We start from the raw sequence: 20,659 nt of genomic DNA, 5'->3' as shown, positions 1-20,659 counted from the left end.
CACTTACCACTTGTGAGCAAGAGGCCGAATGCAGACAGTGCAGAGCTGCTGATGCTCAGCACAACAGACAAGGATGTTGTTTAATCATAACAGTGCAATTGTTCTGTAGATAATTCTCAACAAAGAGCTTCTACTGTACTTCTGCTTTTCATGTGCATGATTGATTGTATCATAATTTGCATTCCTACAAAACAAAAACAAAAAACAATTCTTATTCAGTGAAATTATAATTTGAAAATGAATAATTTACCCTCCAGTGTATGGTTTATTGGTTTCACCAGGAAAGGTTAGGGCAGCACTTTAATTTCCCTTGAAAGTGAAACTATGTAAATCAGTTGCTGAAATGTGCATCCACAGGCTAGCTTTTAAGCTTTTATGTGCTTCAATTGCCGAATGAAATCCCATCAGCCAGTTGTACCTAAATCTGTCTGAAGAGGAAGTGAATTATTGCCGCTCTAGCGTTAGGCGTATACAGCGTTAGCAACAACTGAATCACCTGTGTTACTACTCACCAGAGAAGATTTCTTGATAGGGAACTGAGGCGTTGGAGCTCTGGAGGCCATGTTGACTTCTCCTGGAGCCCAGTGTCCAGTAATTCCCGGCCGTGTTCCCTTTCGCCGATGTCCCCTGCTCTGGGAACCTGGTCCCACTATCCTGCCTGGCTCTCAGCTCGTCGGTCCAGTCTTGCGAGACGCTGAGAGGCCCGGCAATGGAGCTGGACCTCTGCTTCTGTGTTAGCAAATTCTGGGCCCCACTGGAGCGTTGAGAAAGTACAGTGGCATCTGTTCTCCTGAGGACGGGGCTGGTAATGGGGGTGGTAACGGGGCTGGTAACGGGAGAGCCGACAGGGGAGGTGAGCTGCCTTGTGGTGGTCTTAACATAAGATGGCTGGATGAGAGGGTAGAGTTTGACAGTGGAGGAGGCAGAAGAGGATGACCGTCTCTGAACGGACAGCTGGGGGCTGTCTGATGTCAGCTGGCTTATGGACATGCTACTCTTCCTCCTCCGCAAGGACAGGAAGTGTTGCATCCGACCTTCCTCTTCCTCATCCCTCTCCATGGACAGGTCCATACTGCTCACACATTTTTGTGACCCGATCGGTCCTGCTGTCATGGATACATGGATATGAGGGACACAGCTCTGTGAGGCTACACTACCTTGGCTGAACTGCATGGGCAGGACTGGGCTCTCCAGCTCATCTTGGATCTCCTCTGCGCTCTCATAAGATGTGGTGGTGGCACTCGTGTCTTGGAAGCTATATGTGCTGTTGCTTTGAGGAAAGACACTGATGCTGCTCCTGTCTGTGTCTAGTGTTGAAGACGATGGACAACGCTCATTCAGTGACTCCTGTTCAGATGAATTTCTTGATATCGGCATGCAAAATTTTGGTGGTATGAATGAGGTGGCTGCATTTTTATCCAGCCCAGAGTTTGGTACTCCAGTAAATGGGGCGGCCACCACCTTCCGGAGACCATTACTGGCTCCCTGTTGCCCTCTGACCGCCTGCTGAATGTCAGAAAGCAGGTCCTCTTGTTCCGCTGTCGCTGAGTGGAAACTGTAAAGGTCAGCATCCGATCCAGAGCTGGCTATTCTGTCCTCGACATTTTCCATGGACTGACGAATGTCCCCAGTCAAAACGTGTAGATCTCCCATAGAACCAGGAATCACATTCTGGTCCTGAGTTTTTGACTTCTGTACTGCATCGAGTTTCAACATGTCCTCCTTGGACAAACCCTTCGACTTGGACGAGCTCCTCCTGATTCTCATGCTGGAAAATACAGAACTTTTAGACTCGGACTTTGATTTCTTCTTTGTGCCACTATCCTTCTTGGATTTTTTGTCCCCTTCCCTGTCATCAGCCTCTGCCCCACTGCAGGAGTCTTGCCCTGCTCCCCCACCTGTCCCACCACCTTTCTTCTGCTTAGCCTCGTGATTTCCCATGTTTCTGAGCAGGCGGACGCCCTTAGCGATCAGGCCATGCTGTTGAGGTTTAGACTGGGCTTCCTCGCGGGTAGCTGCCTGACCCCGGTCAGCGTTGCCTAATCCCCGCTGCCTGCCCACCAGAGTCAGACACAGCTCTGGTGATGATACTGCTGCTGATGGGAGGAGGGGACTGGCAGTGGCAGCCACTGGCTGGCTACTGCTCGCTCTCTCATCTTCCCTCCCATGCTGCCCCTCCCTTCTCTCCCCATCTGCTGCTGCGCTCTCTGACGCCTTGCATAATGGGTTGCTGGCTGAGCGAACCCGGCGTGCTTGCTCCAAAGTGTGCGGTCCATCCCCCCGCTCAAGAGGGAGGGGTGCAGGTTGAGGGGGTTGTTGCTGTTGTTGAAGGACGGAGTGCTGTTGTCTACGGAGCAAGTTTGACACACTACTTTTTCTCCTGTCTTTGAAGGTAGATGTGAAGAAGCTCTCCTTCAGAAGGGGCACCTGAGTTTCCACTGTCTTAATGGTCTGCATTCTGACATCTATGGACCTCTCCAGTCACCAGGGGAGCCAATCTGGTCTATTTGAGCTAAGGAGAGAGAAAAGGAGAATGGGTTGAATTGTGATCGTATTCAAACACTGCTTAAATTAAATTGAGGAGGCATTCGATTCTCAATAGTCAAGCTGCACAATAAAATGCCTCACATTTCCTATACAATGACATTAGAGTTCTGGTTTATGCTTCTATGCTGCTATTTTAGCATGGTAATTCTCCAGCTACTTTTCAGATGCTGTCACCAAGGTAATCCTTGTTTTGCTGCAATGAGTGTATCTAATAATAGCATAGCCGTTTGGATTTCCCAGTCCCATCTGTGTCTGACAGGGCCTTAATGTGCTGAAGCTGACATCTGCCAGTCGACTACCAGCCTTCCTGGGTCAGGCTGGAAACGAACAACAAGTGAATATGTTCCATTACTGATACGGTTGAGACATCTGATGGCTGCAGCAGCGGGATTACTAAAATGTATCACGTGCAGTGTTGTGTAATCAAGTCAATGAAGTCATAGGCCTACATGCAAACTGACCTAACATAAATGGGTGTGGTACAGTAGCCTAATAGTGAAGGCAGAGTCATTTATTCCATTCAGCCATTCTTTTCTGATTTCTCTCAGTTCTCTCCGACACATGACAGTAATAATACCAATGTGTTCAATTAAATGCTGTCCCAGGGGGTCTACAATAATCACTAAATAGTTCACATTCATCGATTTTGCAAAAAGACAGTTTCAAGACTTCCATGTAGGCTATATACAAACACTTAATTTCTTTCTACTCCACCCAACTAGTGAAAAAGGTTTATGCTGTGTGCTGCAGTTCTTCAGAGACAATACAACAAGCTTATGATACACAGTGGGGGAAGAAAATGCATACATTTACCTCTCCGTCAAGCCTCTTGAAATTCTAATAATATTCCAAAAAAGTACAGTATACTTATGTGGTGGATCCTTCTTGATAGTTCCTCTTCAGTAAAGTTACTGAGCGAAGAAAACAACACAAGTGAGTGTTTGTTGTCTCCAACGGGACGCTGGGCAGCCGCTGGGTCACATGGAGCTGTGCTGTTCCCCATCACATGTCCTGTCTTCGTAGCCCCACTGGCCCCCCCACTCACTTACCGCAACGTACTGTCTGAGACGCCGGAGCACACAGGACCTCAGAGTGTAGACACAAGCTTGTCTATTACACCGTGACAGCTACACAATTACGTAAGAGTATGCTGCTGTACGTCTACAATTAATACATCACAGCAATAATATACCGTAAATGCCAGTCTGATAACATTCTCAAGTTAGCTAAATGATTCAGACAACTTCAGGCTGTCGTGAAATGAGTTCCAATTACCAGATGATTATTATTCATGAAGCATATTTTAAACAGGCAGTGCTGTACAGTACCACAAATATATAAAATAATGATGCTGTGGTGGGGGCAAACAGGACAGGAGAGGTTAAAATGGGTGTGATGTGGTCCCACTGAGTAACACTCAGTATGCTAGCAGTGTCATTTTGTACTAGCTGTAATGAGAAGGAGCAGATTACTGATTAACACCAATTACTGTATACAGTCTAAATGACACAAGATGAAGGCATGGATACATTTTAGCTAATGCAATGGAAAATCAGGCATTCATCTGTGTGCAACAAATATTGCATACTGTACAGGCCAATCATTATCATACGTATATTTTGTCAGCTATATTTTTTCATCAGTTCTTTAGTCAGTTCTTTAGCTATACTGTGAAAGGTTGGCCGATATGACTCAAGGCTCCAAATTGTAGACCCACAAATACAGTTTTGGGCATTTTGTTTATCTCCCAAAAGATTATTAACAGTGCAAGCCAGCGACAAAATACAAAAATAAATTATAAGACTGGTCAAAAGCAAAGTTCTGAGAACAGGAATCAGAACACTTGAACGCTACAAATCAGGAACTAAATTACTGTTTCTAAGCTAAAACCTTCCACAAAGGCCCATGCACTCTCCACTGACATTGCTGTCTAGCCTGAAGATAAACTGAACTCACCTGCCCGGCCCGCCGCCTCTGAAGCATGCATTTTAAACAGGCGAGGCAAACCATCATATTATTAATTGGTAACTCTGTTAACTCAAACACGGCTAACTAAGGCCCATTAGTTATCTTACACAATTACATAATTAAGTAAGTTACTAACTTTTTCAACAAATTTTCCCCGAGTGCCAATTCATTCATAGATTATTATAATAAAGCCAAAACATGATACCAACATAAACAAACACCCCTCCTCCTCTACAGTGTTTGGCCCCTTCCAATCAACAGGACTGCCAGCACTGCAGAGGAGAGACCATAGAGGGAGGGGCGGGCTTGGTCAGGTTTAACATTGAGCGCCCGTTTACACTTGTGCATTTTGGAAGCTTCCTTGATTTGTCCAAATCGAAGAAAAGTGCGGAAGTAGACCGTTCTTCCGGGTGCTTCAAACGCCACTGAGCAGCAGGCTTGCCGTTGAATGTTATGGGTAACAGCTGTGCAGTGTGTGTGCATGCAAAGTTCCTATAGCCTATAGGGCACAGGTTTCCCTACCTGTGACATATACTATTACTACATGCAGACTTTGTTTGGGTCTGGTCCCCCACATATCTGGAGAACCACCAACTGATTCTAATTTGGCGTGTATATTTCTGAGGACCTGGGAGAGTGCAGTGCTGAGAAGTCTTACCGATCAGCGGTTGTCCAGAAATCTATATATAAATTGCATACATCTGTGTGTCTGTATGTCCAACTCTCCCTCTGCGACTGACTTCAAACCTATGTGTGTTTCTGTCCGCGGGTCTGTGAAGGACTCACTGAATCTGTGCGTGTGTGCGTGCGTGCGTGCGTGTGTGTGTGTTTGCCTCTGGGCCTGGGGGGCACCACCTCCTTTTTTTTAATCTCAGTTTCCAAAATATACCCCAGCGTCACAGAATCCTGTAATAGATGCTATGTCTCCAACCAACATGACACACATGTTTTGGTCATGTCCTCGCTTACAAGGCTACTTACTGGACTGCTAATTGTATACACCTTGCTGAAGCTTGGAACATAGAGCTGTCACCGTGTGCAGACATGGCGTTGTTAGGAGTTTTATTAGATCACCAATTTATTGAGAGGGGTGTAAAGAAGAGTTTTGCCATCTTTATTAGCAACAAGAAGGTCCCAAATGGACCGCAAGGACCTTTTTTGGTGCTATCCTTTTAGACCAAGTGTTTGACACCATCGACACATTGACAAGCTCTAAATCAGTGGCGTGCACAGACATTTAGAGGGGCAGGTGCTCAAGTGAAAAAAGGGCACCTTGTAGCATGTGGAACCAGCCGGTTGCCTTAATAGTGTGAGATTTATAGATTTTGGGGCATAAATAATATATTAGAAGCTTTCTTTTTTTAATCAAGAATTGATCAATGGTCCACATACTGTACACTGTACAAAAAAAAGAAAAGAGGGCACATTGCTGTCCAGAGGGCAAGGGCAGGTGGTGGTATTTTTCCAGTATTTTTCCAATGTTTCAAGAGAGCAGCTTTAAGACAACAATTCAAATGTTTCAAACATGTTCAGGTCAAACATGCTGAATTTGAATAAACCTATGATGGCAAAATAGAGCATAGAGAAAGACCTCACAAATATATGTTTGAGTTCTTGTTAAACATGTTCAGGCTTCATGTTTTTGTATCTGCAGCATGGACTATAGAGGGACATAAGCAATGCTTCATTTTACAGCCTGCATACCTTCAAATTACAACTACAGGGAGGGTAAATATCCATCACATTACTGTATCATATAAACTGGTGGACTATTATATCCATAAAGTCCAGGAGTTATCACTATTTTCCCATTTGGTCCCCTGTAATTATGATATTTTCTAAAACGGGTAGTCCCAATTACTTACAGGAGGCTTAGTGTACTGTTCTCAGGGTGTCGTCCGTGACACAAATCAACAGCCAGCCAAACTCAGTCCAATAAAAGTCAGGATTCATCTCAGTTTGCCTTTATTGAGATGCCGGTGGTCAACTTTCATAAACAACGAGTGAAACTGTAAAAATAGAAAACATAAAATACACAATCAGCTCAATAACATGAGATAACCTAAGCACATGCTAGGCTAAGCATTCAGTAGTTTGCAATTAAATTTACACTCTACCTCACATAATCTAAGCCAATCAATTATTAAACATATTAGCATCCCATGTAATAAAACAAAACTATTCAGATTAAGCTTACAAAACATGAGTCAAGGCAATTGTACACAAACAAACTTACAAGAAATGGTTTCAAGCCAAAAACAAAGAATGACAGTAGCAGCTTCTGTGTGTGTGCTTGCTCCTAGGCTGCTGGAGAACAACTGACTTCTGCTGTCCTGCACAGTGCACACCTGAAATTACTGAACCTCAATTGGCTGCACAATTGGCTCCTGATTACACATCAAGCTAGGCTAAATGCATGCACATAGGGGGGAGTCAAACCTATCTGATAATAAACTAAATGACTGGGACAGCACACTAGCAAAAAGGAAGTTTTACAAGACTGTGTGCCAACTGCAGTGGACACTTTAAATAGGAAAATGTTTAAATAGCTATACCACCCAATCCCTGCTGCGTTATGGGAATGCATTTTTTATAGCATTTTTTTATTTTTATCCCACGATATTGAAACCCATTTTTTCACCCAGTGTCTAATCTCTCCTGGGCGCTACACTTTCTCTGGAAAACCTGGGGACAGCAACAGACTGACCTCATGCTTCCTTCTATGCATGAGGAGTCCACGCCGCTTCTTTTCACATAACAGGGGGGTGTTTCACCGGTTGGACGTAATGTGTGGAAGGAACACGTTATTCCAACCAGTTCCTTTCCCCTCCACCAGGCGAGAACATGTAAACTCCACACAGAAAGGCCCTTTTGCCAACCCCACCCAGGGTATGGGCATTGGGCAATGAGAGAAGAGAACACGCCCACAGCGTCCCCAGCGGGAATCGAACCCAGGGCTTTCTAGCTGTGAGGCGACAGCGCTATACAGACTGCACCACCGTGCCAACGTGTGCCAGTGTGCCACAATCTGCCACATGCAAATTTTATGTTCAATTGAATGGACAATAAAGTTGTCTTTATCTTTACTTTAAAAGTACCACATACAAAAGTGTTGTACCACATACTAAAGTGTTGTTTCATAAGTAGCCTACCCCTGTAAGGCTGTAATTAAACTTACCTTCAACCAGACTTTCTTTGTGCCCTCGCATGGCTGCTGTGACCAGCTCGTTCCAGAGGCAGGATCCATCTGCACGTTGCTTGTATACTGAGATTATGTCACATACACAAATATAAGTGTTTCTGTTTTAGTTAATCAGTCATTGTGGTTTTAAACTTCATACTATACATACCCAGGCCATTATCCAATCAATGAATCATTTTTTGGCCATGTTCACCATTCACCACTCCTGCGTGAGGCCTTTTCCTGAGGACCGGAAATCCTTTTTGGTTCACTGTGGAGTTTGTTGTTGCACTTTTGAACCAGTCGGTATGACAACCCACTGCCCGCCCACCAGGTATCTGTAAATAAATCCAATTGAATTGTCCATTTCTGATAGGAAGGTAAAAAAAAAAAAGATAGATAGGACTGCCTGTCTTCCCGTCGCTGAGGTGATATTGAAAATGTAGGATGACATCTGTAAGGAATAAGCAGCCAGGATGCAGGTTCAGCAAACCAAACAGGAGCCTGGAAAAACAAAGGGTATAAAGAGAAGTGGAGCCTGAGGCGCTGTTGAAGCTGAACAAAAAGGGAACACAATAAAATGTAATCTGATAAACTAGACTATTCCCCTGATTGGCTGAAAATTGGCAACCTGAAAAGAATATATATATATATATTTTTTATTTTATTTATTTTCTTCATTTTATTATTAATACAGTCCATGAGTTTCTATATGTTTTGAGTATCTGTAGCCGTATACTTGTACTTACTTGTATTTTTTGATACTTTTTTAAAAGAGTATATATTTTGACTCAAGGTCATTCTGTCAAAAACATTTCGGTCAAAAATATATAACATAAAGCAGGACACCTTAAAATGTATTGTCTTCATTCAACATATCACCACAACAATGCCTTAAAAAAAAAAAAATACAAAAAATCACACATTTTTTGTTTGTTTATTGACTTAAAATATAATGATTGGCATACTTGAAATCTAACAAAAACAATATATATCTCTGTTCATCACTTTAGGTAGTTTATATTCCCAGTGTTGAACTGAAGAATTATAACACTAGAGCACACTGTGTTGAAAGCAACACATTTCCATTGGCACACGGCCACAGGATTGAATGATTATTTTCTTTTGAATTGTCAATGCACGCAGTATGCTTCTCATACAGCACAAATTATTATCATCAAAGTATCAAACTGCCAATCCTTCATTTACAGTAATAAACTCACCATGCCAATTCCTACAGTGTCCCGTTTGACATCAATATCTCTCTCTATATATATGTTTTTCTCCAAGTTGATAGCCTACCACAACACAACACAAAAATAAAACTGTTGGGAGGAGCTTACTCCCCCCAAGGAGAAAACAGCTGTTGCTCAGGTAAGAATAATATACTTTTTTGTATTACACATACAATTAAATAAAATGTTGTTTCCTCAGCACATAACTGTGCTAATAAAAATCTGTGTCAAATTGCCTGTTAGCTGACTTTTTGAATGAACACATTTGATGTGGACAATGGTGGTAGCTATTGGTCAATATCACTGATGATAATACATAGTAATTAAAATGCTCTTTGTTTAAATGAAAGTTAGAAGCTTCTGGTCAAATCATAGAACCTAGGACTGTGGGTTTTGTGGTCTTGAAATAATATTTGATCAAATTGCTTAAGCTTTTGACCTTGCATGGTAGAGCCATTCAGCCACTAGATGGTGCCATTGCTCTGCAAAACCTACAACTGCAGGACATTTCTCCCTGTTCCTCAGGTCAAAGCATTGCACAAATTCAAAAGGTAGTATAATAAAAACACACAAGTTGAGTGAGTGAGTGTGTGTGTGTGTGTGTGTGTGTGTGTGTGTGTGTGTGTGTGTGTGTGTGTGTGTGTGTGTGTGCACGTGTGTGTGTGTGTGTGTGTGTGTGTGTGTGAGACTGTGTGACTGTGTGTGTGTGACTGTGTGTGTGTGTGTGTGTGTGTGAGACTGTGTGACTGTGTGTGTGTGACTGTGTGTGTGTGTGTGTGTGTGTGTGTGTGTGTGTGTGTGTGTGTGTGTGGCGTGCATGTGCGCGTGTGTGTGTGTGCGCGTGTGCGTATACAATCAATCATAGTGTATCAGAAATATCCAAATATACACAGTATAGCATCATCATTGTCATAAACATTACTCTGAACATAAAAACCTCAAGTACATAAAGCACAATCAAGCAACGCAATGCACTTATTGTCTCCACCATGTAAACCACGACAATCACATTGAACACAACAGTGGCTCACTGAGTGTGATGCCACACGTAATATTCACAAGCCAGATCATCAGAAGAATCATTTTTAGACTGGCTCGAAAAATCTAAGGGATATTTAGAGACCCAAAGGATTGGTTCATTATAAAATAAATCTCTCTTGACATAATGTTAAGGACACATTACGTTTCATCAGACACAGGAAAAGGCAATGTACAGAAAGATTTTGATAAAAACATTAGCCAAACCACAATGTCAGGTCAAATCAGTACACTATAGTAGCCCATGGACACAGTCTTTTTTTTTTTTTTTTTTGGGTTTCAAAAACATACGAGTCACGACAGCTATACAGTTTTGTTTGAAACACAATACTGCTCTGCACCGTACAGATCTAGCTACCCACAGAGAATGTTAAGAAAGGTGAATCCCCAGTCCCCCCAGGTGTCAAGTGCACTTCAGTATTTCTCCTGCAATGCATTTTAAAGCCCTTTATGAATACCTTTCTCTCAGCTGCACTTGTCTGAAATGAGCTCATCGAGGACACAAGGAAGGCATGCGCACACACACGCGCGCGCACACACACACACACACACACACACACACACACACACACACACACACACACACCTCCCTGACACACATACGTGTGTGTGTGTGTGTGTGTCCGTCCGTCTGTCCGTGACAGCCGGACACACACACACACACACATACACGCAGGCGCGCGCATGCACAGTCACGCACACACACACACACACACAAACACACGCACGCACGCACACACCAAGATCACTAGGTACTGTGTTTGCTTTGCAGTGAGCTGCATTGAGCTTCACAGCAGAAGAAAACTCGTGAGAATCTCTGGGCCACAGAAAACACCACAGGGTGCCATGTCATTTTTCATGTCCCAACCAGCGGTTGGGCATTCATCCTCAACCACTTTAAAATACCTGCTGCTTTACGTGGAGTCAATGGGAATCCTCCTGTGGAACACCACTGACTGTCTCTGCTGGAACAACTGCTGTTTTCTCCTCTTCTTCTTGTCCCAGCGACAAAGCAGGATCAATTTGAAGGTTGTGCGGAAGGTTTTGTTGCACAGGGCATAGCACATGGGGTTGACCGTGCTGTTGACATAGCACAGCCAGTATCCCAGCGCCCACAGTGTCTCTGGGATGCAACCATTACAGAGGGCGTTGACCAGCACCATGATGTTGTAAGGCGTCCATGTGATGATGAAGGCGAAGAGGATGGCACTGAGTGTCTGAGCTGCCTTCTTCTCCTTCACCAGTGACATGCGCTTACGCTTAGTGATCTGAGTCCGAGCCCGGGTCGCGAAACGCTTCGCCATAGCCGCCTCTTTGAAGGTGATGGGGATGGAAGGGGATTTGTTGGCAATGGTGTTGCTGGCGCTGCTGGTGGGAGTGCTGGTGGCTGTTGGGGGACACGTGAGGGAACCTGTTTTGGCAGCAGCCTCGACGGGAGGCATGGATAGGACCTTTCGCGAGGGGAAGCGTTGGTGGTAGCCGTTGTCGTCTGTGTTGTTGGCTTCATCAGGGGTGGTGGCAGCTGTGGTGTTGGCGGTGGCTATAGAGAGAGCGTCTCTGCTATCGTCCTCGCTCCTCAGTGGATCCTCCTCAGAGGGCATGTCCAAGTCCTCGGAGGAGGTGAGGTGGGAGTTGACTGCGGCCTTCATTCCGGGTAGGTTGAGGACGATGGAGAAGATAGCGTGGCTCTGGGGAATCATCTCCCTGACACTGCCGTCCTCGTCCTCTGAGGACCCAGAGTGGTCCAACGAGACGCAGGCCTCGTTGTTGTTCCAGCTGTCACTGCTGCTCTGGTCTGGGTCTCGGTCTCGTGCACTGCCAGGCCTCCAGGAGCGAATACCAGGCCAGCAGTGAAAATGGCTTGCCAGCCCCCGACAGGAGTTATGGGCCGACCTGGTCAGTTCATAGCTGCTGCAGCTCCGAGAGCTCCCTGTCGGGTGGCGGGCAAAACGACCTCTCTCTCCCCCACCTGTCCCACTTCCTCCCACTCCTCCTCGGGTCCCCGAGCCCTGCAACCCGGCCAGTTCCTTCGAGCGGTTCTGGGTCTCTCTGTAAATCCGCCAGTAGAGGACACTCATGATCGTCACTGGCAGGTAGAAGGCGGCCATGGCTGTACAGAAGGTTATCGTGGGCTCCGTGAGGAACTGGATGTAACATTGATCAGAGGGCACTCTCCTTTCCCCTACAAAATACTGCCAGAGCAGAATGGCCGGGGCCCAGAGAACCAGAGAAACAAACCAGGCCATGCCGATCATTATCCCAGCCCGCTTGGTGGTCCGTTTGGCCCGGTAGGTCAGAGGTCTAGTGATGGAAAAGTAGCGGTCAAAGCTGATGACCAAAAGGTTCATGACAGATGCATTGCTGGCCACGTAGTCTATAGCTAGCCACATATCACAGGCCCAGTTGCCCATAGTCCACCTGCCCATGACTAGATAAATTGTGTATAGGTTCATGGAGAGCACACCAATGATGAGGTCGGCCACAGCGAGGCTCAGCAGGAAGTAGTTGTTGACTGTCTTCAGCTGGCGGTTGACCTTAAAGGACACCACTACCAGGATGTTGCCAATGATGGTGATCAGAGACAAGGAGCCCGTCAGCAAGACAATGAGGACAACTTGCCACAAAGGGTGCCCCCCCAGGGGTTCATATACACCCGCTAAGGTCCCTGTTCCATTGGCTGGCTCCGAGGTCTGGTTAAAAAGTCCCTCATAGAGGGAGGAGTTGTCATCCGGGTTGGTCAGGTGAACCATCAACCAGGGGTCTCTTCCAGCTCCTCCTTGGTGAAGAGCATTGGATTGTGGGTAGGCTCCCGTACCCGGTGGAGAGGTGACGGCAGTCACAAAAAGGCCTGGCTCTGTGCTGCTGTTGGCGCTCATCGTCAGGTCCTGGCATATTCTGGAGAGAAGGACAGAAGAGGAAGAACAAAAGGAGTTGACATCAGAAAGAAGGAAAAGCATGAAGGGAAGGTGGGAAAGAACCGAAGGTGTCACAAAAAACAAAGGGAATGGGGAAGCAAGAGAGGCAAGAGAAAGATGAAGAGATGAATAAATAACAGTGGACTTGCAATTTGACTGCCTGTCCAGTAGGTGAGGCTAGTAGCTCACTTGAGTCGGTTAAATTTCAATGAACATGCCATTTCTGAGATTGGCTTCTATTTCTTTTTAAACTGATCCCATTTGTAAGCCGTCTGTTATTTAAAATATAATCTGTGCATGGTTAATGCTTTGACAGCAACATATTCAATTACTGCCTCAACTTAAATGGATAATGGGTATACGGCGACCAGACAGGTCAATCTAACTCCATGGACCAGCTCCCAGTGCCCAACAATTTCAGTCTGTGACATTCCATAAACGATCTCATTCATACAGTCTGCCTATCTTCTATATGCCAAACACTTAATTTCACTGAGAGAAGACGCAGATGACACAGACCTGCACAAGCACAATCAGCCACAGTGTGTGCAGAGTGCAGACGTATGGCCCGTATGGGGTGCCTTTGTGTACATAATGTTTCAATGCGTGTTTTACCAAAAGTATGCTCCCATTACCACAGTGATGGAAAGTGCAGTGCACTGTGCACAACGTTTTGATGTGAGCTTGTCAATGGCACACCTGGATTTGTCTCACAGCACACCGGGGTGCCTCGCCGCAGCTTTGGGAACGACTGAAGTAAATCATTGCTGCAATAAAGTTACGGTATCTAGATAGGCAGGCAGCGCTCACACTGAGAAGGTTCGATACAGACGCGGCGCTGCATATAAAATGCCTATAGGCAGGCAGGACAGGGATTACTGCATCAGGTAAAATAGCAGAAGACAGTGGGGCTGCATACCTCATGGGTGATCAATAGGCTATTATAAGTTAATGGATTCAAGCCGGCAACGATATTGCACTCTTGCGCTACTCTTCTATCAAAGCAAAAATGTTCTGAAATGTCTCTATGACTGTATATTTTACAATGTCAATATTCAAGTTGATCTCGACTCTGACTGACTGGCCTACTGCGTGTGAGGAACACACACACACACACACACACACACACACACACACACACACACACACACACACACACACACACACACACACACACACACACACACACACACACAAACACATGCAAACAAGCACATCAACAAATACACACACATTCTTTCTAGTCCTCAAGGGGAGATTCTTTCAAGCTGAGTCCTGCACTTGACAGAATCCCCAATGCTGCTTAAGTAAAAAAAACAGCAGCTCACAGCCACACTTCTACTTCTGCGTGTCACCAGGATGCTGCCACACTGCAGGCATATACTGCAAAAATCTCTTCCACTCTTGCTTTATATTCATCAGTATCCATGCATGTGAATGACGCCTAAAGCTAGACACAAAACAACAAACACCAAAGGAACTTAAAACCTGAGGTACTGCAAATAAATACAAACACAAATTAAAAACACAAACAAGCGTGAAAACTTGAAACGAGCTTAAAACCAGCATGTATTGCCTTACACAAAGAGCGCTGCCTTTAATGATGAATAACAAGCTAAAACCGCCTGCCTCACAAAACAAGATGCACCTTCAAAATCCTTATAAAGCGAGTTGAGCTGAATGTAAGTGATAATGTGCTACTAATGAGCGCTGAACTGGCAATGATTCTGAGAGGAGAGCCAAATGTGTTCTTGTGAAGATAATAGCTCTGTCGGTATGAGGCAATCAGCCCTTCATCCGTAATCCTATAGCACCTACTATAAGCAGCAAAAGAGGGAGGCAAAAACATAAAAAAGGTCTTGAGGGATAGCAGCCAAATGTCAGACTACCTGTGCATGATCCTCATGCCAGATGTCTACAATACATCGTCGTGCAACGGTGTTCTGCTGCAAAAATAGCAGATCTACCAGCAAGCTTGTGTCAGACCACACTATGGCCACATGGGTGGGGGAATGCCTTCATATAATATGACAAGCTGCTGTTAAAGTACAATTTAGGCAATTAGCAGACGCTCTTATATCCAGAGCAACTTACAAGTGCAAAATCCGAATAAGCATGACCTCTAGTCAATAAACTTGGATATCAGGTAAACTGTGAGCCTATAGCATCCGTCTAAACATTCTTAACATTTTTGGTCAAGAGAAAACAGATCTAAGAATCAAAAACATGAGAACAAATAACCAAGTTACATCTGCATAGTAAGATAGCATCAAGAAGTGACACAAAGAGTGAATTGCTAGGGCGTGAGGTGGAGTCTGAAGAGAGGCAGAAAATTGGTATTGAGTCTGCAAGTCTGGCTGCAATGGCATTTATTTATTCCACCGTTTGTTTCACTTATTCATACAAACCTGTATTTATTCTCGCATGACATTGAGATTACCCTCATTTGCATTGTCGTCGAGATACATCACAGTACAATTAAAATGTCACATCAATAATTAAAAACAAACAGAAATGTTTCCCAGTTTGGTGTTTACTTTGGGGACCTTTAGTGTGATCCAGGCAGTCACTGGCGTGTGTCCTATTATGTACAGGATTCCAATCCAGCAGAGATTTAATTGTTGTTTGTTTACTATGAAAACCTGCATCTCCCATCAGTCCGTCAGTCACACCTTGTGACATATACCTGTATGGCCAATACGGAATTAATTCCATATGTTGATCTGACCCCATCAAACCCTGTACACTCAAGACACGTTCCATATAGTACAGAATTCATTGACCTCATCAAACCCTTAGATCGCCATTATATGGAGCTGACCTGTTCTGACATTCCATATGTTGATCTGACCTCATCACACCCTGGACAGCCATACATGGAGAAGACTGGATCATCACATAGATCTGCATATATGGAGCCGGCCAGCAACTCTACATCTGACCTCACGGACACCAGATTCATAGTTTAACTCCTGCTTCTTAACTGTGCCGTGTTAAGAAGCTCTGTTGTTTCAACGCGACCTCGGTGTCTCTTCTCGCCGTGTCTTACTGGTGTACAATCGTAAAGTCCCATCAATTGCCTTAAAAAATAAACTGGTACCAGTGTTTGTTTTTCCTGTTGGCCAAGGAAGGCCAACCACTATCATAGGATACAATGATGAGTCCTATGATGTTCACCAGATACAAATCACAGAGCAGAATGATCAAAACATAGATACGGCCCAATGGAGAAAGTCCCAGGATGTGTGGAGCATTGTCCACGGTGTATTAGGGAATGCTTGGACATGGTGGTGCCATGCCTTTGGTTGCCTTGTGGGCCATATAGAATCAGTGTTTTGTATTGGGTGCGGGCAGCAACTGGAAGCCAATTAAAGGAGCAGAAAATGTCATATTTCTGGAAGACCTGGCGTGCAGCAGCATTCTGAATCATTTGGAGGGGCTTAAGGGGGGGCGTGTTGGGGGGCCCGGGCTGTCAATCTTGCCTTAAGGCCCGTGGAACATTCCAGTAAGGAAGGAGTTACAGTAGTCACGCTTTGATATGACTGAGGCCTGGATAAGGAGCTGGGTCCGATCTATGTGAGCCTTGAAGGACAGACTGCCCAGAACAACACAGTTGGAAGAGAAGCAACAAGGGAGTTGTCAATGGAAGCATGGGACAGGACCTACCTGTGTGGAAGCTCAGTCTTATCTGTGGTGGGAAGACATCCACTGTGAGATGTCAGCCACGCATGCAGTGATGCATCATGAGTGGTTGTGCATCAAAGACAATTGTAGAGTAACAAGGTGATAAGGTCACAGCGATATCAGATACATATTTGTCGCCTTATGCATATTTATCATGTAGTCGTGTATGCATGCATGATGTACTGTATATCCATTATGCATACAGAAACGTGTCCATCCATCCGTTCATTTTCCAACCTTCCCGCCTTCAATCCATTTGTTGGTACTGTATGCATACATGCATACATACAGTGTACATTATGTGTGCATGTAGCAAGATGTATAGATACCTACATACCTTACACTATATTATCATGCAACATGCATACTGTAGATATACTACATACAGTACCAAACTGCATAGCAACATGCATGTTACAAAATAGTATAGTACAAATATTAGAAATACTTTAGTAGAAAGCAAAAAAGGGAATGTGATAGGGCCCTTGCTAATTCATTATAGCATTGAGTATACTCAAACTAATTTCCATTACGAATCCCCTGGGTGCACATTGACTGCACTGCACAGAGAGGGAGGCTCCTGTACAGCTTATTTTCCCCTGAAATTGAATTCTAGCATTGGGCAGATGGGAACTGCCTTTGCGAACATCCCCTTTCGGCATGGGTGAATGGAGGGCTGGGCCAGTTAGACGCCTTGGTGAGCTATTGTCATTATCAGTGAGGCCACTAAGGCATGTCTCACTCTCTAAAGCCACCATAAACCTGGCATCTGGCATACAGTATCTAACTGCCAAGCACCTATTGGTGTGAATGTTTCAGGGAAACAACAGGATCAATACAAAGAAATCCCCTCCTGTCAAAACTTGTACCCTGATATTTTGAGGCATTTGTGGCAACAGAGTGGGACACAGTAATCCAAGTCGCAATGCAGGAACCAGAGTGTAACCTAAATGGTTAGATGGCTGAATTCAAGCCCTTTTCAGCTTTGTATTCAAAATGGGAGAAAAGGAGAATGTAATAATAATAATAATCCGTCCTCATATTTGCATTTATATTTGCAATTATCACATTCACTGCTCCCAGGTATTAATTCATTATTTATTTTGAAGTAGCCTTCAAAATAATACTATGCACTGAAAAGCAGTGGTGTCATGCTCGTAGAACACAGTACCACGCCGTGGTATCAGTAATCTTTTGAAAACACCATGACACCACTGCTGAAAGGATCGTGTCAGTCTGGGTTATTTTGATTAAATATTCTTTTCAGTGATAAAAATGATCACACTCGAGTGAAGTGAGGGGCGCTCTTATCATCATACATCATCATACATCATCACATTCCGTGCTCAGCCAATCAAATCATCACAAATGTGTCTGAAATGTTTGAAATGTCTGAGCTTGTAGATCAGCTATTTTCACAATTTTATAGTATATAATGACATGCCCAAATTGAAAGGCACCGTGGTTAAGTCTCTCTGGGTGTTTGATTAATATTTAACCAATGAAAAATATTAACAAGAGCTTGTTACTAATAATAATATTTTTACCGTTTGTTTTACATCACCATTACATCACCTAATCATAGCAACATGAGTTAGACTTTAATATATTAGTGCCCCTCACTTCACACGGGTGATTTTTTTATTCACGTTTTGAACATACAAGATTTCCACCGACAGCGCCAATTTTCACCAGAGGATGATCTGTCCTCCATTTGTAATTGCTTTGGCTCGATTACACGGAAAGCCCATTTCTGGAAGCATGATATGGGCCACCTCATGGAGCTCTTTTGTTTAATGCATTTGGGAAACAATACATGTGGTGTATTGACCTATCCAGGCTCCTTTCAGGGTTTCAGCTGATATCAAGAAAGCAGCTGCACTTTTCCCATGGTCTACAAGCAATCTGGAAGTTTTTGGCAACACGGCCGGTCATTAATAAGTCGGTTTTGATTTAAAAAAATCACACCCGTCTGAAGTGAGTGGTGCAACTCCGTGTGGGGGTCCCCAGGGGGTCCCCTGAACTTCCAGATCCCCAGGAACGTGCCCAGGGGGCCGGGCCGGTTTCCGGTCTGCCTGTGCATTGTTCTAGAAAAGAAAAGATTTGCCCTAAATGACGGTGTAAATATAGGTATTTTCCATTAATTTTCAACCGGCATAAGGCTGAGCCGATAAGGACAGGATTAAAATGTTTTGGGGTAACTATTCCTTTAGTGCAGGTAAGACCTAGCTGCTAGTCTGCCTTAGTAAGTCACGGCTTGTGTCTGTACAATGAAGTACAGGCTTACCCTCACAGTGCCTTAATAGCAGGAAGCAGTTCTCTGTAATTAGTCTACCCTAACCTTGTTTACTTTCCTTTATGACCACGAGCAGCCAAGGGAACTGCTTTCATTGAGCCGTCTTTAGCAGAGATCCAGATGACCAGCATGGTGCCTCGACCATACTACTTACACTGGCACTGCCGACCCTACACAGAAAGTCTGAATTAATATGAAAAAGGTCATGCAGGATGTCAGCAAAGAATGCATCATATGCTAGAAGTAGATTGAGCAACTCCATAAACATCAAGAGTAAGTGGTGGGACACTCTGCAGCTTCGTCCTTTGTAAATAAATTAGTATACTGTACATAATTATACATAAATGAAGTAGGATGTTAATGTTCCAGGCCTGAAGGTGAAGCCTGGCTGATGCTGGAAAGGGCGAGGTAAGCCCAGAGGTGGATGGATGGAAGGGCACTGGGTGGTGTTGTTGACATCTGCAAGAGGCTCGTGCGATTTATTTCACACACACACACACACACACACACACACACATACGTATTCTGACCTCCGTGGTGGGTCTCAGTAGATTTTGACAGCCTCTGTAACAAGCCTGCCGGAACTCACTTGAGGCTGTGCCCAGACACCGCAGTGTTTCTGCGTGCATATACTGAAGAGAGTTTGAGAGAGAGAGCAGGGCCAGGAATATGTCAAACCTAATGGCTAGAGCCAACCGAGGGGGACCGAAGCTGGTATATGCCTCTTCTACATTCTTAAATCTGAGGTTGGATTCGGTCCAAAGAACGCATTGTTTCTACGCCAAAACGGAAGCTCGCTTACCACCATGGAAATTAGCTCCAGTTTTATGTTGGATGTCAGTGTGGCACACATAGCAAAACACAGGATGTACATTTAATTTAACACAGTGACAGCTCATCCTTAACAACTCTCACAATCCAAACTATGAAATACCATCGCTCGCTGAGGTATACGATCTCCCACATGCGAGTCTCATTCTGAGCCTGACCCCTCCACTCACTCCTTACGCCTGTGCTTCAGTACGAGCCAACAGCAGGTCCTATACACATTTCCGTTTGAGCGATAGACTATCACGACCAATCCTTAAAAGGAAGCGTGGCCAACTGCCTATTGAACAGGCACTCGAACCAGCGGGGTATGGAGAGAAAACACACACACACACACACACACACACACACACACACACACACACACACACACACACACACACACACACACACACACACACACACACACACACACACACACACACACACACACACACACACACACACACACACACACACACACACACACACACACACACACACACTCCTATGTAAACAGACCTCTGCATGAGAGAGAGAGAGAGAGAGAGAGAGAGAGAGAGAGAGAAGGAGGGGGGGGTGGAGTGTTCACTGCTGGAGGCAGAGATGTGGGGTTGTGAAATGGGGTACGGTTAGCAAGCGAGCGTGAAGGGAGGGAGCGCTGGTGGCCTGGAATGTGCTGGACGGAGGAAGCCTCCTCAGTTGCAGAGCGTAAAGTCATCTAAGCAGTGGGTTATTGTGTTTATGTGAGAGTGAGAGGTACAGAGCGGCCCTCTCTTAAGGCCCCGGACAGAGGTGCTTCTCGTTGTCAGATGATGGAGACCATGCGTGTGTCAGCTGGATCCGTCTGTGCTTAGCCTTCTCCACACGCATACAGTACATGTGCCTGGATCGCTCCTTCTTGCACACAAGCACGTTCTGGAACACACATATGCATGAGCAATCCATGAAGCACTTCACACATACAGTACTGTAGTACAGTAGTGTA

At 44.7% G+C, this 20,659-nt stretch overlaps 2 protein-coding genes across 2 annotated transcripts in view; both read right to left on the bottom strand.

Moving 5' to 3' along the window:
* Nucleotides 1-2,457, bottom strand: part of fmn2a (formin 2a) — a gene marked incomplete at its 5' end in the record, with an annotated part of 46,372 nt that extends 43,915 nt beyond the window's left edge. Inside the window, one exon of the mRNA XM_080782961.1 lies at nt 513-2,457. Coding sequence (XP_080639087.1) covers nt 513-2,457 — 1,945 coding nt within the window. The remainder of the gene's footprint in view (nt 1-512) is intronic.
* Nucleotides 2,458-10,712: 8,255 nt separating this feature from the next.
* Nucleotides 10,713-20,659, bottom strand: part of chrm3a (cholinergic receptor, muscarinic 3a) — an 88,286-nt gene continuing 78,339 nt past the window's right edge. Inside the window, exon 3 of the mRNA XM_080781825.1 lies at nt 10,713-12,864. Within this exon, the coding sequence (XP_080637951.1) occupies nt 10,884-12,845 (1,962 nt within the window). The 5' untranslated portion in view covers nt 12,846-12,864 and the 3' untranslated portion in view covers nt 10,713-10,883. The remainder of the gene's footprint in view (nt 12,865-20,659) is intronic.

This window comes from Protomyctophum bolini (genome assembly GCF_963924005.1).
Source record: "Protomyctophum bolini genome assembly, chromosome: 14".
NCBI lineage: Eukaryota > Metazoa > Chordata > Actinopteri > Myctophiformes > Myctophidae > Protomyctophum > Protomyctophum bolini.
This window is presented reverse-complemented; position numbering and strand designations above follow the sequence as displayed.